Source organism: Piliocolobus tephrosceles, chromosome 5 (genome assembly GCF_002776525.5).
Source record: "Piliocolobus tephrosceles isolate RC106 chromosome 5, ASM277652v3, whole genome shotgun sequence".
NCBI classification, from domain to species: Eukaryota; Metazoa; Chordata; class Mammalia; order Primates; family Cercopithecidae; genus Piliocolobus; species Piliocolobus tephrosceles.
In genome coordinates this window covers 60,679,798-60,694,319 of record NC_045438.1, presented here as the reverse complement: position 1 = coordinate 60,694,319, position 14,522 = coordinate 60,679,798, and the positions used below count along the sequence as shown (strand labels likewise).

The 14,522-nt window shown below is 42.3% G+C and overlaps 1 protein-coding gene across 1 annotated transcript in view; it reads right to left on the bottom strand.

Moving 5' to 3' along the window:
* The window catches only part of FNDC1 (fibronectin type III domain containing 1), a 102,453-nt gene that overhangs the window by 41,785 nt on the left and 46,146 nt on the right, over positions 1-14,522 (bottom strand). Inside the window, exons 6-9 of the mRNA XM_023205847.2 lie at positions 8,090-8,188; positions 6,131-6,248; positions 4,054-4,241; positions 3,198-3,305 (exon numbers count right to left, since the gene is read on the bottom strand). Of these exons, the coding sequence (XP_023061615.2) occupies positions 3,198-3,305; positions 4,054-4,241; positions 6,131-6,248; positions 8,090-8,188 (513 nt within the window). The remainder of the gene's footprint in view (positions 1-3,197; positions 3,306-4,053; positions 4,242-6,130; positions 6,249-8,089; positions 8,189-14,522) is intronic.

Here is a 14,522-nt window from a genome sequence, read left to right as displayed (position 1 = left end):
GGCAGGACGAATTAGCACGTGCATTACTAAAATTAATACACTAGCAATGCATGCCAAGTCACCAGCTGGAGCCTAAAGACACAGCAGAAGGTGAACTCACATTCATTTGGACAACCAGACAGGGCTGTGTATTTAATTAGCTGACACTTTGCTATTTTAAGCAAATCAAACACATGAAAGCCAGGAGGCCAGTCTTCATACAATTCCCCCAAATTTATACACCATTGAGTTTCTAAAATTGTATTTATTTACTAATTTGCTATGATCAATATGTCCTGATAGAATAAACTAAGGAAAAAGAAGTGACAACTGCTAGGAATGGATCCTGAATAGCTTCTGACATCTTCAAGAGTTTCACTTTATTAACCTGGGTTATTTTTCTTAGCACATTTAGCCAGAAAAATTCCGTATTTGAAATATAATTTCATTTTTATAGGAATTTAAAAAGTTCTTACTCAGTATATGCTGATAAAGATATTTCACAGTATTTTAGAGCTGTGAAGAAAAGTTGCTAAGTAATAGATTTATGTGATATCTAATGTTTCCATCTGTAATTGGCTTACTCTGTAGTCATATAATAGCCCTGAATTTGGAAAACCATAGCAAATTCAGTCCAAGGAACTAAAATATGTCTATGCTTACATGGAAATATTATAACATAAGGGAATCATATTTTAAAAAATAATTTTCACCTTCAACTAAAAATTGTCATGCCTATTTTCCTCTCAATGAACCCAAGATTTACAAAACATCAAATTAATATGAGTAGGGGCTGCGCATGGTGGCTCACGCCTGTAATCCCAGCATTTTGGGAGGCCAAGGTGGGCAGATAACCTGAGGTCAGAAGTTTGAGACCAGCCTGGCCAGCAGAGTGAAACCCCCATCTCTACTAAAAATACAAAAATTAGCCAGTCATGCTGGTATGTGCCTGTGGTCCCAGCTACTCGAGAGACTGAGGCAGGAGAATCACCTGAACCCTGGAGGCAGAGGTTGCAGTGAGCCAAGATTGCATACTGCACTCCAGCCTAGGCGACAGAGTGAGACTATGTCTTAAAAAAAAAAAAAAAGAAAAGAAAAGAAAAGAAAAAGAAATGAGTAGGAGCAAAGAAAAATAACTTGAATCACAGAAAAGTCAACAATTATCAGGAGCATGGATGATCTTTTATTTTCCCTTAGCTCCAATCTTTAAAAAGTACATTCATTTAAAAAAAAAAAAAAAGTTTCAACCAAAAATGCTTTTGCAGCATTTATCTGGAAAAAACACAGCATTCATTTCTCATTGAAAATCAACAAACTTGTCATTTGTGGTGGTCAAAAGTAAGAATTAAGAGAACCCATTGTCTATAAAATTTTGTGATTCAAATTTTAAAATAAATTAAATCCATCTGGAAAATAAGTTTAGCCATGTCAAAGTATATTCTTCTATTATGTTTTATATTTCTTGTACATAGAAAATGCCCCGATGCAATTATTAATTTTAATCTCACCACTACATCCTTATGAAAACTACCTAAGCAGGGTTAAGATACGCGAGCTCTTTTGGACATAAAAACTCAGTTGCAGTTATTATTTCTGGCAATATTTAATTGACTACCATGGAACTTCTTTTGCCAAGGAACTGTAAATATCAACTAAGATGACAGAGAGAGAAAGAGTACACAAGTTGCATGGTAATAAAGTCACTAGATGTGCAATAATTACCTTTTCATTTTTTAGCTAACAAAAAGTAGTTAGCAAAAAAAGTCTTTATTCAATTTTCAGAGGTCTTCTCAGCAGCACAACAATACTTAATACAGAGGAAGTTGAAGTTCAAATTGTCGTAAAAAGAATGATTTAAAGCAAGCTTGTTCAAACCGTGGCCCACAGGCTGCACGCAGCCCAGGACAGCTTTGAATGTGGCCCAACACAGATTCATAAACTTTCTTAAAATATTATGAGATTTATGCATGACCCTTTTTTTAAAAAGCTCATCAGCTATCATTAGTGTATTTTATGTGTGGCCCAAGACAATTCTTCCAATGTGGCCCAGGGAAGCCAAAAGATTGGACATCCCTGATTTAAAGGGACCAAATTAATATTTTTCTCTTGTTGTGGATCTATTCCAATGGCAAAAAAAAAAAAAAGAGCGAGAGAGAAAGAATAGTACAATCCATTCTTGAAAAAAAAGCAAAAAGTGAAAAAGCATTAAGTATAGAAAATACAGTTCCACATCGACCTTCCTTAACTTCTATTATTCCATGAAAAGACATACTACGTGTCAGCAAACATAGTTTTGGACGAATATAAAAGAGAACCATTCAGTTTTTTCAATTAAGAAAATCTCAAAGGAGATTAGTAGTAATTTTCTGGATTTCTTTAAGCTTACACAAACATTTTATAGTTTCTGGATATATTAGACTTAAAGTTGCCCCTCAAATCTAATAACAATAAAAATTATTTATTTCTTGAATAAAACCTCCATTCCTTTCTATTCTTAGAGTATATTTGCATAGGCAGTGCCAGGAAAAACTTCAGCCTGGCTCTTTAAAATGTCTCCAAACAGATTCTAAAAGGTTCTTAAATGCTTTTACATTAAAAATAAAAGATTTTTGTGTGTATTTAGTATTCTCAACAGACTATTTTAAAATTTAACTAGTTGTGAATGTTTTACTCTATTTTTGTTCTTTAAAATATCTAGCTTTTTGCTATTTTGGTGTTATGTTTTCCTTGTCATCAATAAATACATAAACAAACAAATGGTGACAAATAGGGAATAAATCCATTTTCCAGCAATTATTACTTGAGTTTTTCAAACCCATTAAATGTATTTATGGTCCCATGAAAGATATTGATGGCTCTGCAGGATTCCTGCTGACCTCTGCTTTTGTGATCTTCCTAGCACAATGAAAAGACCCATAGCATGAAAGCCAGGGTGTTGTTCAGTTGGGAAAAGGTTATGCTGTCACACCCATGCAATGAAAAACATCCTTCCCAACAGCAACAGCAAAAAGCCTTCATAGGATGAAAAGAATAGTCACTTTTGTGACTGCTTGGATCTTGGGCAATGAAAATCTTGCATGAAATATCCTTGTCCCTTGGGTGAGCACCTCTTAGATGTATGTTGCTTCCCTATTTCTTTTTCAGTCAACAAAGCCATAAGCAGAGGCCATGTTCATCAGAATCAATGCATCTTATAGTTTAGGGAATAAGATTCCTACCTTTCACTTTCCCCTCAGTCTCTGGTAGTGCATCCCACGATACAGCAACAACCGTAGGTTTGCCATTGACAGGCCAGACGTTCAAGTTTTCAGGAGCTGTGGTAGGAGCTACAAAATGATAAGGAATGAAACATTTTTAAATGCCTTAGTGGACATTCTAGATGTAAATAGCACATGGTCTCTAGGTACACATTTTTTTTTGTTGAAGAGCTACTGTGTTAATTTTTATTATACCTGAGAGAAAATTCCACACTGGTTCTTTGAGTAATATAGTGATTTATGTCAGTACAACCAATTCATTTAGTGAGTTTAGACATATCTAGGGAAATTGTCTTAGTAATTCAGAATTTCTTTCATTGTCAAATATTGAAATATAAAAGAAGATTAAGATCCAGTTCCAACTTCATCTTAATAAAACTTTGAAAGACATAGTTTAAGAGAAAAGAATGGTAGCCTTGGATACAGACCAAAATTTTTCCCAGAATCAAATGCAGCCTCAGCCTCAGGAAAGCAGAGGCTTTCCTACATGCAAGAGCATCCATTACCCAGAGGCATTCACGCATACAATGGTGACTGATACATGCTACACATTGGGATTTAATGTGCTCCACATGTCGGAACAACAGAACAACATGCCAGTGGAAAAGGCCAACAAATGGTAAAACATGGACCCAAAGAACAGTTCTTTAACTTCTTTGCATGTATGGATAGAAACTCTACCAAAATGTAGGGTTAATGCAACTTTCAAAAATGCCCATGCTGGCCTTTGTCACTACTGGCATCTTACATTGTCTTTAAGTCTTATTTTGGGTGTAATTCCCAAATTGAAAATTCAAAGGCCATTTCAAATACAGACCAGATTCTGGTGTTCTTTGGAAGACTGACGTACTCCATTTGCCATCTCTTTCACCCTGTGAAATACGGACTGCAAATTCATACACGGTGTCTGGAATCAGGTTCTCAATCAGCACACGCCTGTTAGCGATCTGCTTATAATCCCACCTGGCCAATTCCCCCTTCTCTCGATAGCGCACAGTGTACTGTCTATAAGAAAACACAACACAATGATCCATCAAATTCTCTGCAACTCAACACTAGATGCCTTGTTTTTCCTTCCTCGTAAGTGATGACTTTGGGAGGTAAGTAAGAAAATCAAAGAGGAGAAAAATCTAAACTTTTGACTATGTGACTGGCTCAAAGAATCTGCTTAAGTTCCAAGCAAAGTTGTCTAAAGTAGGAGAAAAAAACAGAGGTTAGTGTCTTTTCAAGACCAAAAAATCTTACTGCTCAAAAGAGCAAGCAGAGATTATAAAGGGAAGGGAGAGAAAGGAGACAGCTTTTATGAAGGAACTACATTATCAGGGATACGTGTTTGTGCGTATGAGTGTGTGTGTGTGCATCTGTATTTGTGTCTACTCAAGGCATCAGTAGAGACCTGGCCCAAGGTTATCTCAGCTCTCCAGAAAAGAAAGACAAAAAGACTCATTTCATCCCAAATCAGGCGTGTTTTCCATAGGTTCAAGAGGAACGGGAACATGTGGTTTTGAGTAGACTTACTACCGTGAAAAGAAGCAAAAATGTGAAACAGAGCAGGACAGAGTCATCTACAAAAGGAACTGTGGTGCATGGTTATCGGGGGAGAAATACAGTATGACCAAATATGGACAGTTCAGCAGCCCCTGACAGCGGACACCTTCGATAGTCTAAGAGCCACAAACATCATTTATTTGATTCCCTTTCAAAGAAATTGTCTTTGTGGCCTCTTTGCAGTAGAAAGCATTTGATATATTTAAAATGTGCTATTTGTTACACTGAATATATCAGGAGAAGATTTCAGTTGAAGACACAGCACACCAATTAACACAACAGTTCTGCTAAGAAAACTCAAGCCTTCTCTGGTTTCAGCAAGATGTTGGAAATCAAAGTCCAATGGTAAAAGGAACACTTCGTGTTGATGAAGACCACATGGCTAGGGAGAGAATCGCTACAAATCTTCTGAGGTCTTTCAAAAAAAAAAAAAAAAGCAGATATCTTTTTTACTAGCAGACAGTGGAGGAAACTATATATCTAATATGAATAAACATTTATATATATGTATATATATATAATGCCATCATCGTATCCCATTCGTTTTAAACTATATTCCCCTTTCCTGGTTGCAGAGAGGTTGAAAAATTAATACATAATAACCAGGCTACCACATCTGTGGCTTTGTCTTGGTTACTAAATGTATTCAGTCACAGAACTAAAATTTTGATGGCTATATTAATCTACCACTAACTAGAAACGATGTTCACTAGTAGCCTTTTAACATAAGAATATTTTAACCTCATGATTGGTTTGCCTTTTATTGCTGTTGCAAATGAATATAAAAGCCAGAATAGCATAACATCATGGTTTAAGAGAAGGTAAGTATTATGTATAAATGAGCCAGACATGAAGCAAGCCAGTGTTTAGCAAAGTCTAATGAGGAGCTACTAAGCGTAAGGCATTAGACATTGTCCACCATCTACATAAAGCCCATCCTACAGTGACTCTTCCTGAATCACAGGAGGAACCGTGAGACTCCTCCCAAAGTGGACCCTGTGCATGAACAGAACATCAATGAGAGAAAGCAAAACACAAATAGAGGCAAAGAAAGAAATGGAATCTAGGAAATTTCCAGACATAAGATAAATCACTGAGCAAGTGAGATGTGAGTTCCTGCTGTGTGTACTACACACGAGGCCCTGGTAACATCTGATTTGTGGGAAATGTGTGAGCACAGTTGGGATTAACTAGGTTGTCATAGAATATTTACCATTCAGCTGTTCAGCTACAAAAGAGGCTAGCATTCATGTAAGTCAGAAAATAAAATCATTAAATACATATCTTTTCAGGGCCAGAAAAAACCCATCTCTCATATATAAAGACAAATAAATAAGCAAAAGTACCTTGATGCAACAACTTTCTTCTGTTTTTCCAGAACAGGATCCACCCAGGACACAAGCACAGACTGAGATGACATAACTCGGACGCTTATGTCATCAGGTACATCCAATTCGTCCTCTTCTGAAATGACAATGAGACCCAGAGAAAGGCTTTCTCTCACAACAGGTTCTGCTCTGAGCTCCTCAGTCCTAGACAGGCTATTACTCACCCTACATAAGTTTTAGGTTGCTTGTGTGTAATGTAGACAAAATGAAATTGATAGAAAGGTAAACAATTATTTGATTAGTCAGTGTAGAAAAACAAAAATCTCCATCTTGCATTTCTTAAACACAGGCTAAGAAATGAGCATTTTGGCCAGGCGTGGTGGCTCACGCCTGTAATCCCAGCACTTTGGGAGGCCAAGGTGGGCGGATCACAAGGTCAGGAGATCAAGACCATCCTGGCTAACATAGTGAAACCCTGTCTCTACTAAAAAATACAAAAAAATTAGCCTGGCATGGCAGGCGGCTGTAGTCCCTGCTACTCAAGAGGCTGAGGCAGGAGAATGGTGTGAATCCAGGAGGCAGAGCTTGCAGTGAGCCAAGATGGCTCCACTGCACTCCAGCCTGGGAGACAGAGCAAAAACTCCGTCTCAAAAACAAACAAACAAAAACAAAAAAAGAAAAAAGAAAGAAAGACATGAGCATTTCAGTTTAAAAGCTGCCCAACCCAATCGACATATAAAACAGTACAAAGGGGATGCTTTGCCTGGGTGAAAGATGGTCCAAGTAACTCAGTGCTTTCTCAATATGCACTGTAAGTTTCTGGAAAATAATAACATTTTTATGGGAAGCAAAAGTTTAGGAGAAGGAAAACTCAACTCACATGTCCTTGATGATCATGGCATGAAATGAAAATTCTGGTTCAAACAACTGGAAGATTCACATTGGGTTTGATGCCCTCACATTTTAGAAGGTGTGAGTCCAAGACAGATTAAAACGTGTTCAGATATGAACCAGAAGTCAGTTTGCCAATTTCTTACAGAGATTTACCTTTGTTCTCAATAGAACATACCACAGTTGCAAAGCTTATAGCCTCAGTTCAAAAGACTCACAAGGCATCTTCAGTATTAGTCTGTAAGTCTCTTGGGTTTTTTGTTTGTTTTAGTTTTTTGTTTCATTTTTTCTTGTCACTTTTCAGGAACCATATTTCAAAAGGATGTGGATGTTACCACCAGCAGGGGAAGGTGAAAATATTTAGCCTTCTAGAAAAGTGATATAGGGACTTATCCTATGGCAGCAAGTCATCAATAGTAAGAGTGAAACATTGTATTTGTGGAACTTCATACAGTGTAAAAAAGTGTAATTTTGATTTTATGTTGTGAACTCATGAAAACAATTATATTGCAGATTGCCTCTTTAAATTAAGATATGTGGTCCAGAAAAGGTACCTGTCATTTGTTAATGTATCAGGAATATAGAAAATGTCTGTGAAAGGACTTGGGAAATGTAACCATGTGGACAGTGATCAGGCTCTCAGCAAACCACTATGATGCTTTTTCTGAGGATTCTGAAAGTCATTTTAATGCAGATATAGCTGAAATAACATGTGTGTGCTTATCTTGCATGCACCACCTCCTGCCTGCTCTTCCTTCTCTCTCATGTCGTCCAGTGCATCACCCAAGGCAATTTAGGCTTGAGTCAGACTGCACCTTTACTGGAATGAACGCTTCTATCGCAGCAAATCTACTGCACAGTGAAGTGACTCAAAATAAATAGTGAAATGTGTTCCATCACAAGAGCACTCTATCCTTTGCATATGAAAGCAGCACGCTTACACCCAAAATGTGACCACGTTTGCCCTGTTATTTCTTTTAGCCTCAGTAAAATTCATGTAATTCATCATTCAGCCAGCATCATTTGGAAACAACATAGCATTCATACCAGACTATGGTTTGACCAAATGCATCCTTAGAAACATACCTGAAATCTTTCGCTTTGTTAGGGCAGCCCTGTAGACTGGTTGACTCCGGCCTTGGGAGTTCATGGACTGCAGGGAGACGACATACACGGACTCTGAGGCTGTGGACCAGGGAGTGAGGGATGAGATTCTGGTTTGGATTTCTCAGAAACATACATCCCCTGGGGGTGGAGGGGGGTTCTGCATTCCTCCTCCCCTTCCCCTTTTTCCATTTTCTCTTTCTGGGGGCATTCCCACTTCTTGAGGACAATGAAGGTTGAGCCCAGGAACTGCAGGAATTAAACCCAAAAAGAACACTATTGTATTAGAAAATGGGGAACCGATTTTTACCAGTAATTCCTGAAAAATAGGTTTCTACCTCATCAGCATCAAAAAGAGATAAACAAAAACAAAATAAAACCATCAGAAAGAGATAAATGCTTTAAAAAAGAAAAGGGTAACACGTTTACCTACATAATTCCCCCAATTTCTTTCTACTTCCAGAATTGGTAAGAGGGGGTTACTGTGTTTTTAATCTGTTACCAGAAAGAAGGAAGAAAAGAAAAGAATAGCCAATCTGCAACACGAGTAGATCAGGTCTTTCTTTCCCTGTGGAATGCTGTGCCCTTCAAAGCTAAAATCCTCAAAACAGAGTCTCTGAAGATTTACTAACAGCACATGGAAGACTTTCACTGTACCCCTTATTTCTGGATGGTTCTCTCTGTCAGTTCTTGCCCCCACCCTCTGAGGATCCCACTAGCATGCAAGGAAACCCGAACTTGAAAATTGAACAGTTGGTCCTTGAACAACACAGGTTTGAACTGTGCAGATCCACGTTATACATGGATTCTTTTCAACCAGATGCAGATAAGATTGTATTCCAGAGATGCCAAACCCGTGCATAGGGAAGGCCAATCTTTGCTGTATGTGGATTCTGCAGGGTCTTGAGTCTGCACGGATTGGGGTATACTCAGGGAATGATGGAACCAATCGTCGTGTATACCAGGGGCCATTGAAGTTGGAGAAAAAAAATGCAGGGATGGAACAAAACTTGTCCTCTCCTTTGGGAGGCCAAGACGGGCGGATCACGAGGTCAGGAGATCGAGACCATCCTGGCTAACACGGTGAAACCCCGTCTCTACTAAAAAATACAAAAAACTAGCCGGGCAAGGTGGCGGGCGCCTATAGTCCCAGCTACTCGGGAGGCTGAGGCAGGAGAATGGCGTAAACCCGGGAGGCGGAGCTTGCAGTGAGCCGAGATCCAGCCACTGCACTCCAGCCTGGGCGACAGAGCGAGACTCCGTCTCAAAAAAACAACAACAACAACAACAACAACAACAAAAACAAAACTTGTCCTCTCAATTAGTATGGAATCATAAAGTCTGAGACCCAGGTAAAACCTTTTTTATTTTTTATTTGATCTTCTTATCTTATAAATAAGGACATAAAGCTCTAACAATTGAGTGACTTGCCCAGGGTCACACACTTAATAACTCATAATCTATCCTGAATCCAAAATTGCTAATGCCTCACTCCAGACTCTCTGACCCAGGCTCCTGTTGCAGCTTTAATCATTTCAAGAATAAAAATGTGGCAATCTGGCCTATTTCTAATACTGATAGTTATAATATCAGGTAGGACCTAGGTCAGTTAACGGAAGTGACACTAAGATCCTAAGGGGAGCTGAGAGCACGCACTCTCTCCTTCAGGCACTGCACATGTTCAGATGGCAGCAGGAAATCATTCTTTTGTCTTTACAGGCATGTTGTGCTAAACATGAAAGAAGACTTGTGTTCAAAATTCTCATACAGAGGGACTGTTTATAGAGAGTGAGCTGCTGTAGAAGAATCAGAGGTTTCAAGGGAAGAGGATAATATTTGACAGCCTGCTCTCTACAGAGAGAAAGCGGGTGATACTCTAGCCATAAATGAGTAAATTATTTATACAGAGGCACTCGGCATTCACCTCTTATTCTACCAGAAGATTTTTAAATGTGTGTTTTATAAAAGGGAGGGAATAGTTTGTAACACTTGAATACACAGAACATTAAACTAAGCTTCTATACGGAGGAGTCACTTCAGATCTGTTCGTTACTCGGTGCTATTGACGATAGAATCTCGCCAGAAGTAAACAAACAAACAAACAAAAATAGCCATTCAACCTCACAGTCCAGGGACACATGTAAGTAGGTAAACAGGGAAAGCAGTGTCCCATCATTTCTCAAGAACCACCAAGAAAAGAATAACTTCCCACAACTGAAATTTGTATGTGCCTTCAATGTATTTCTTAAAGTTCTGAGATTTTTTTTTTAATGCCCAGATTTCATGATTTGCTACACTCTTGAAACTAATCTTGGCCCAAGGTTACCATTAAGAAAAGGTTTTACTCTGCAGTAAACACAATGACAGCTCTCCCCTGTGCTAAGCTTCTCACGTGCAGTTCTTCATTGAGTCTTAACAAGTCCCCGCGCAGAAGCTACTGTTGTTGTCTTCACTTCACAGACAAGGGTAACAGGCCCACCCAGGTCTGCAGGCACCAAAGCCTGACTCTCAATTACTGCAGATGAGGAGGGGCGGGTACAGAGCTGAACAGGCCGCGGACACCCAGCAAGCTGTCTCTTCCTCATAGAGATATGATGAACATACAATGGTGTCAAGATGACCTCTTTCTGTGCCCCCGATTACTGAATAAAGAGGGAAATGGGCCAGGTGAGGTGGCTTACATCTGCAATCCCCAGCATTTTGGGAGGCCAAGGTCAGGAGTTCAAGGCCAACCTGTCCAACATGGTGAAACCCCCGCCTCTACTAAAAAATTCAGAAATTAGCTGGAGATGGTGGCAGGTGCCTGTAGTCCTAACTACTTGGGAGGGTGAGGCAGGAGAATCACTTAAACCTGGGAGGTGGAGGTTGCAGTGAACCGAGATTGCGCCACTGCACTCCAGCCTGGGTGACAAAGTGAAACCCTGTCACGAAAAAAAAGAGAGGAAATGAAATTCCCAAAATGGTCCCAACGTCATCAGCCCAGCGACCCCGGGAACCCCCAGTCAGTGCCACCACATTTGCCCACTTTCCGACCTCAAGTGTGTAATGGATGTGGCACAAATGCCCTCCCCCACTCCCACAGTTCCTTGGTGACTTGTAGAAGGAAGTCCCTTGCTCCCTCTCAGCTCCCCATCCTGCAGCCTCCTCTCCCCTGACAGTTCCACGGCCCCTCCAGCTGCAAGTCTTTGCCCAAATGCCACCTTCTCTGTGGGTCCTCCTTTGACAGTCAGTTCAACACTGGGGCCTCCCTGGGATCACGTCTGATGCACGAGATGCCCAGTAAGACGTGTTTAGTGACAGAGAGTGGCTCAGAGAGCGGCTCTCTGCTGCAGGACATAAGGCCCACCCCTCAAGTTTCCTTAGCATGTGACCACTCTCTGTAGTACCAAGGGTTCTGTGGCCTCTCTGGTATAAACAGTTTGAAAATCCCATGCAGGATAAGTGGGTAGACAGGCTTCCCATGACATGGCAGGTCCATTCCAACACCTTGAGGAAAATCCACTTCAGCCCCATCCTGCACCACCTTTTCCCCATGATGGGGCAAGCTTCCAGGAGCCCTCCTCCTCACGGTGACCTCTTACATCATTCACGGTAGCAAGTCTAGTGCTTTTTACGTGTGAAAATTTAAGAGCTAACTCATTTTACCAGAAGCCCAAGAGGCTGTCCTGTCCACCCAGGTGGGGACCAGAACCCACCCAGATCTCAGATCCAATATTTGCTCACGTTCAGGCAGCAAAAAACATCCTTCCACCATGTTCAGGTGAGCCAGCAGTTCACTACTGAAGAAATAAAAACGACGACAACAACAACAGATCCAGTCAGTTGAAAAACTTATCGATGCTAAGTGACACCTTAGTGTGCGCCATTCCCAAAAGGCTCAGAACAAAGCCAGCTGTCCGTTGAAACAAAGCTCCCCTGCAGCAGCGGAGATGCAAAAACAGGGACTCTATTCTCCTGCTGATAAAGCCGGGCAGAATTTGACCCGCATCACCAAAGTAGAGCCAGCTTACCTGTGTCGGGTGGCTCAGGAAGGAATGACTGAAGGGTATACAAATTATTCTGTGGCATCAGGGGTTGAGTCTCTAATTTGAGGTCTTGCTGCTAATACTAAAGTCACGCTTGGCCAAGGACATCCAGCTTGAGTTTCTCCTTTTGCTTCCTGCATTCCCTTGACATTTCAAGTGCTGCTGCAGCAGAGGGGTGGCTGGTCTCCTTTGTGCTTGAATAGGTCTGGAGTCCGTACTCTGGGCTGGCTTTGACGCTGTGCCTGGCTCTCTCAGCTGCCTATGCTACCATGTGGAGACCACGCAAAGGCACAAAACTTCATGGGGCCAGCCCGTGCCTGGAACACCCAGCCCGCCCGTACCTGGAACACCTGCCAGGCAGCAGAGTTCCTCCAAGACAGTCTTCAGCAGGTGGCTGAACAGCTACAAACAGAATAGGGACATCCTGGACTGTATCAGGGAAGGGATCTGATGTGACCATCCACCCAATGTCTCCACCAGATCAAATCCAAACTGCTGACATGTGGAGTAGAATTTGGCCTGCATCACCAAAGTTGAGCCAGCTTACCTGGGCCCAGGGAGCTGGCCTCAGAGGTCCTGAAGAGCACAGAGCTGCTTATCCAGGCTCCTAAATGTATGATGGTACCTTCTGCAGAGTTAGGAGCTCTCAGAGCGCCTAGGAGTGTGGTCTCGCCAGGCTTCCATCCAAGCCAGTGCTCTGTTTCCACGCAGCTGCTGCCCACCTCAGCTGTTTCCTGAGCACCGTTTCTGTCTGTGCAGACCGGCAGCTCTCCTCCTAGGCAACTCTCCCCTCTCCTCCTTTACCACGCCCTTGTCTGGTCTCGCCCGTGTCTGTCTTACTGTCTGCCCATCCCTCTCCTTATTTGAGGGATTTTACCTTTTAAGACTAAGAGGCCCCAAGCAATGGTTGCCAGGCTGCCTTCTCAGCATTGCCTCCTGGCATAGCACACACACCTTCCCCCACCGCTCCCACCTCCAGCCTCCACACCACGCGGCAGGAAGCTGAGACGCCTGCCTACAGGCAAGGGAAGAGGCCCCTCCGGGTAACAGAAGAGGCTCCTCCAGGTAAGGGAAGAGGCCCCTCCAGGTAAGGGACGAGGCCCCTCCAGGAAAGGGAAGAGACCACTATAGTTAAGGGAAGAGACCCCTACAGGTAAGGGAAGAGGCCCCTCCAGGTAGGGGAAGAGGCCCCTCCAGGTAAGGGAAGAGAAGCCTAGGTCTTACATGAGTCTTCCAGAAGGCCCAATAAATCACATCCTTTCCCTTGCTTGAGTACTGAACTGATAGGAAATGCCAGAACAGTCATTTGTGGGGGCTGAAACCCTTATGACAGTGGTAAGAAGCAAGCTGGGGAACATAGGGCAAGTATGCTTTACACGGAACCCAGAATTAGGCTCTCTGCTCAAGGAGCCCTGGGCCCTGCATGTGCTCTCTGTGGCCTGGCTTCCCCACAGGGGCAGAGATGAAGGGCCCAGCCATGCTTACCCCATGCTTCTTCCAACACACCAATGAGAGAAGCAGGAAGCAGGGGTGAGACAGCTCTGGGCACTGTCTCCACAGGCAGGAAGCATCAGGCCCGAGGGATAAATCGATAAGCCGTGCCCCTCACAGAGCCAAGCCTGTGGCCACTATCCAGGCTTATGGATGAATAAGGCCTGAAAAGATCAGGACTGTCCCTCCAGGCCAGAACAAGCACATAATCTCTCCCCGTCACAGCAAAGGTTCCCATCAGCATTCCCTGGCCAGTGCTTCCTTTACCTAGTAAGGGGTAGACAAAAGGGAGGATGGCCTGAGTGATGGTTAATACTGAGTGTCAACTTGATTGGATTAAAGGATACAAAGTATTGGCCAGGTGTGGTGGCTTATGCCTGTAATTCCAACACTTTAGAGGCTGAGGTGGGTAGATCATCTGAATTCAGACCAGCCTGGCCAACACGGTGAAACCCCATGTCTACTAAAAATACAAAAATCAGCTGGGTGTGGTGGCATGTGCCTGTAATCCCAGCTACTCGGGAGGCTGAGGCAGGAGAATCGCCTGAACCCAGGAGGCGGAGGTTGCAGTGAGCCAAGATTATGCCACTGCACTCCAGCCTGGGCGACAGAGCAAGACTCCATCTCAAAAAAAAAAAAAAAAAAAAAGATACAAAGTATTGACCCTGGGTGTGTCTGTGAGGGTGTTGCCAAAGGAGATTAACATTTGAGTCAGTGGGCTGGGAAAAGCAGACCCACCCTCAATCTGGGTGGGAACAATCTGATCAACTGCCAGCTCAGCTAGAATATAAACAGGCAGAAAAATATGAAAAGAGAGACTGGCCTAGCCTGCCAGCCTACATCCTTCTCCTGTGCTGGATGCTTCCTGCCCTCGAACATCACACTCCAAGTTCTTCAGT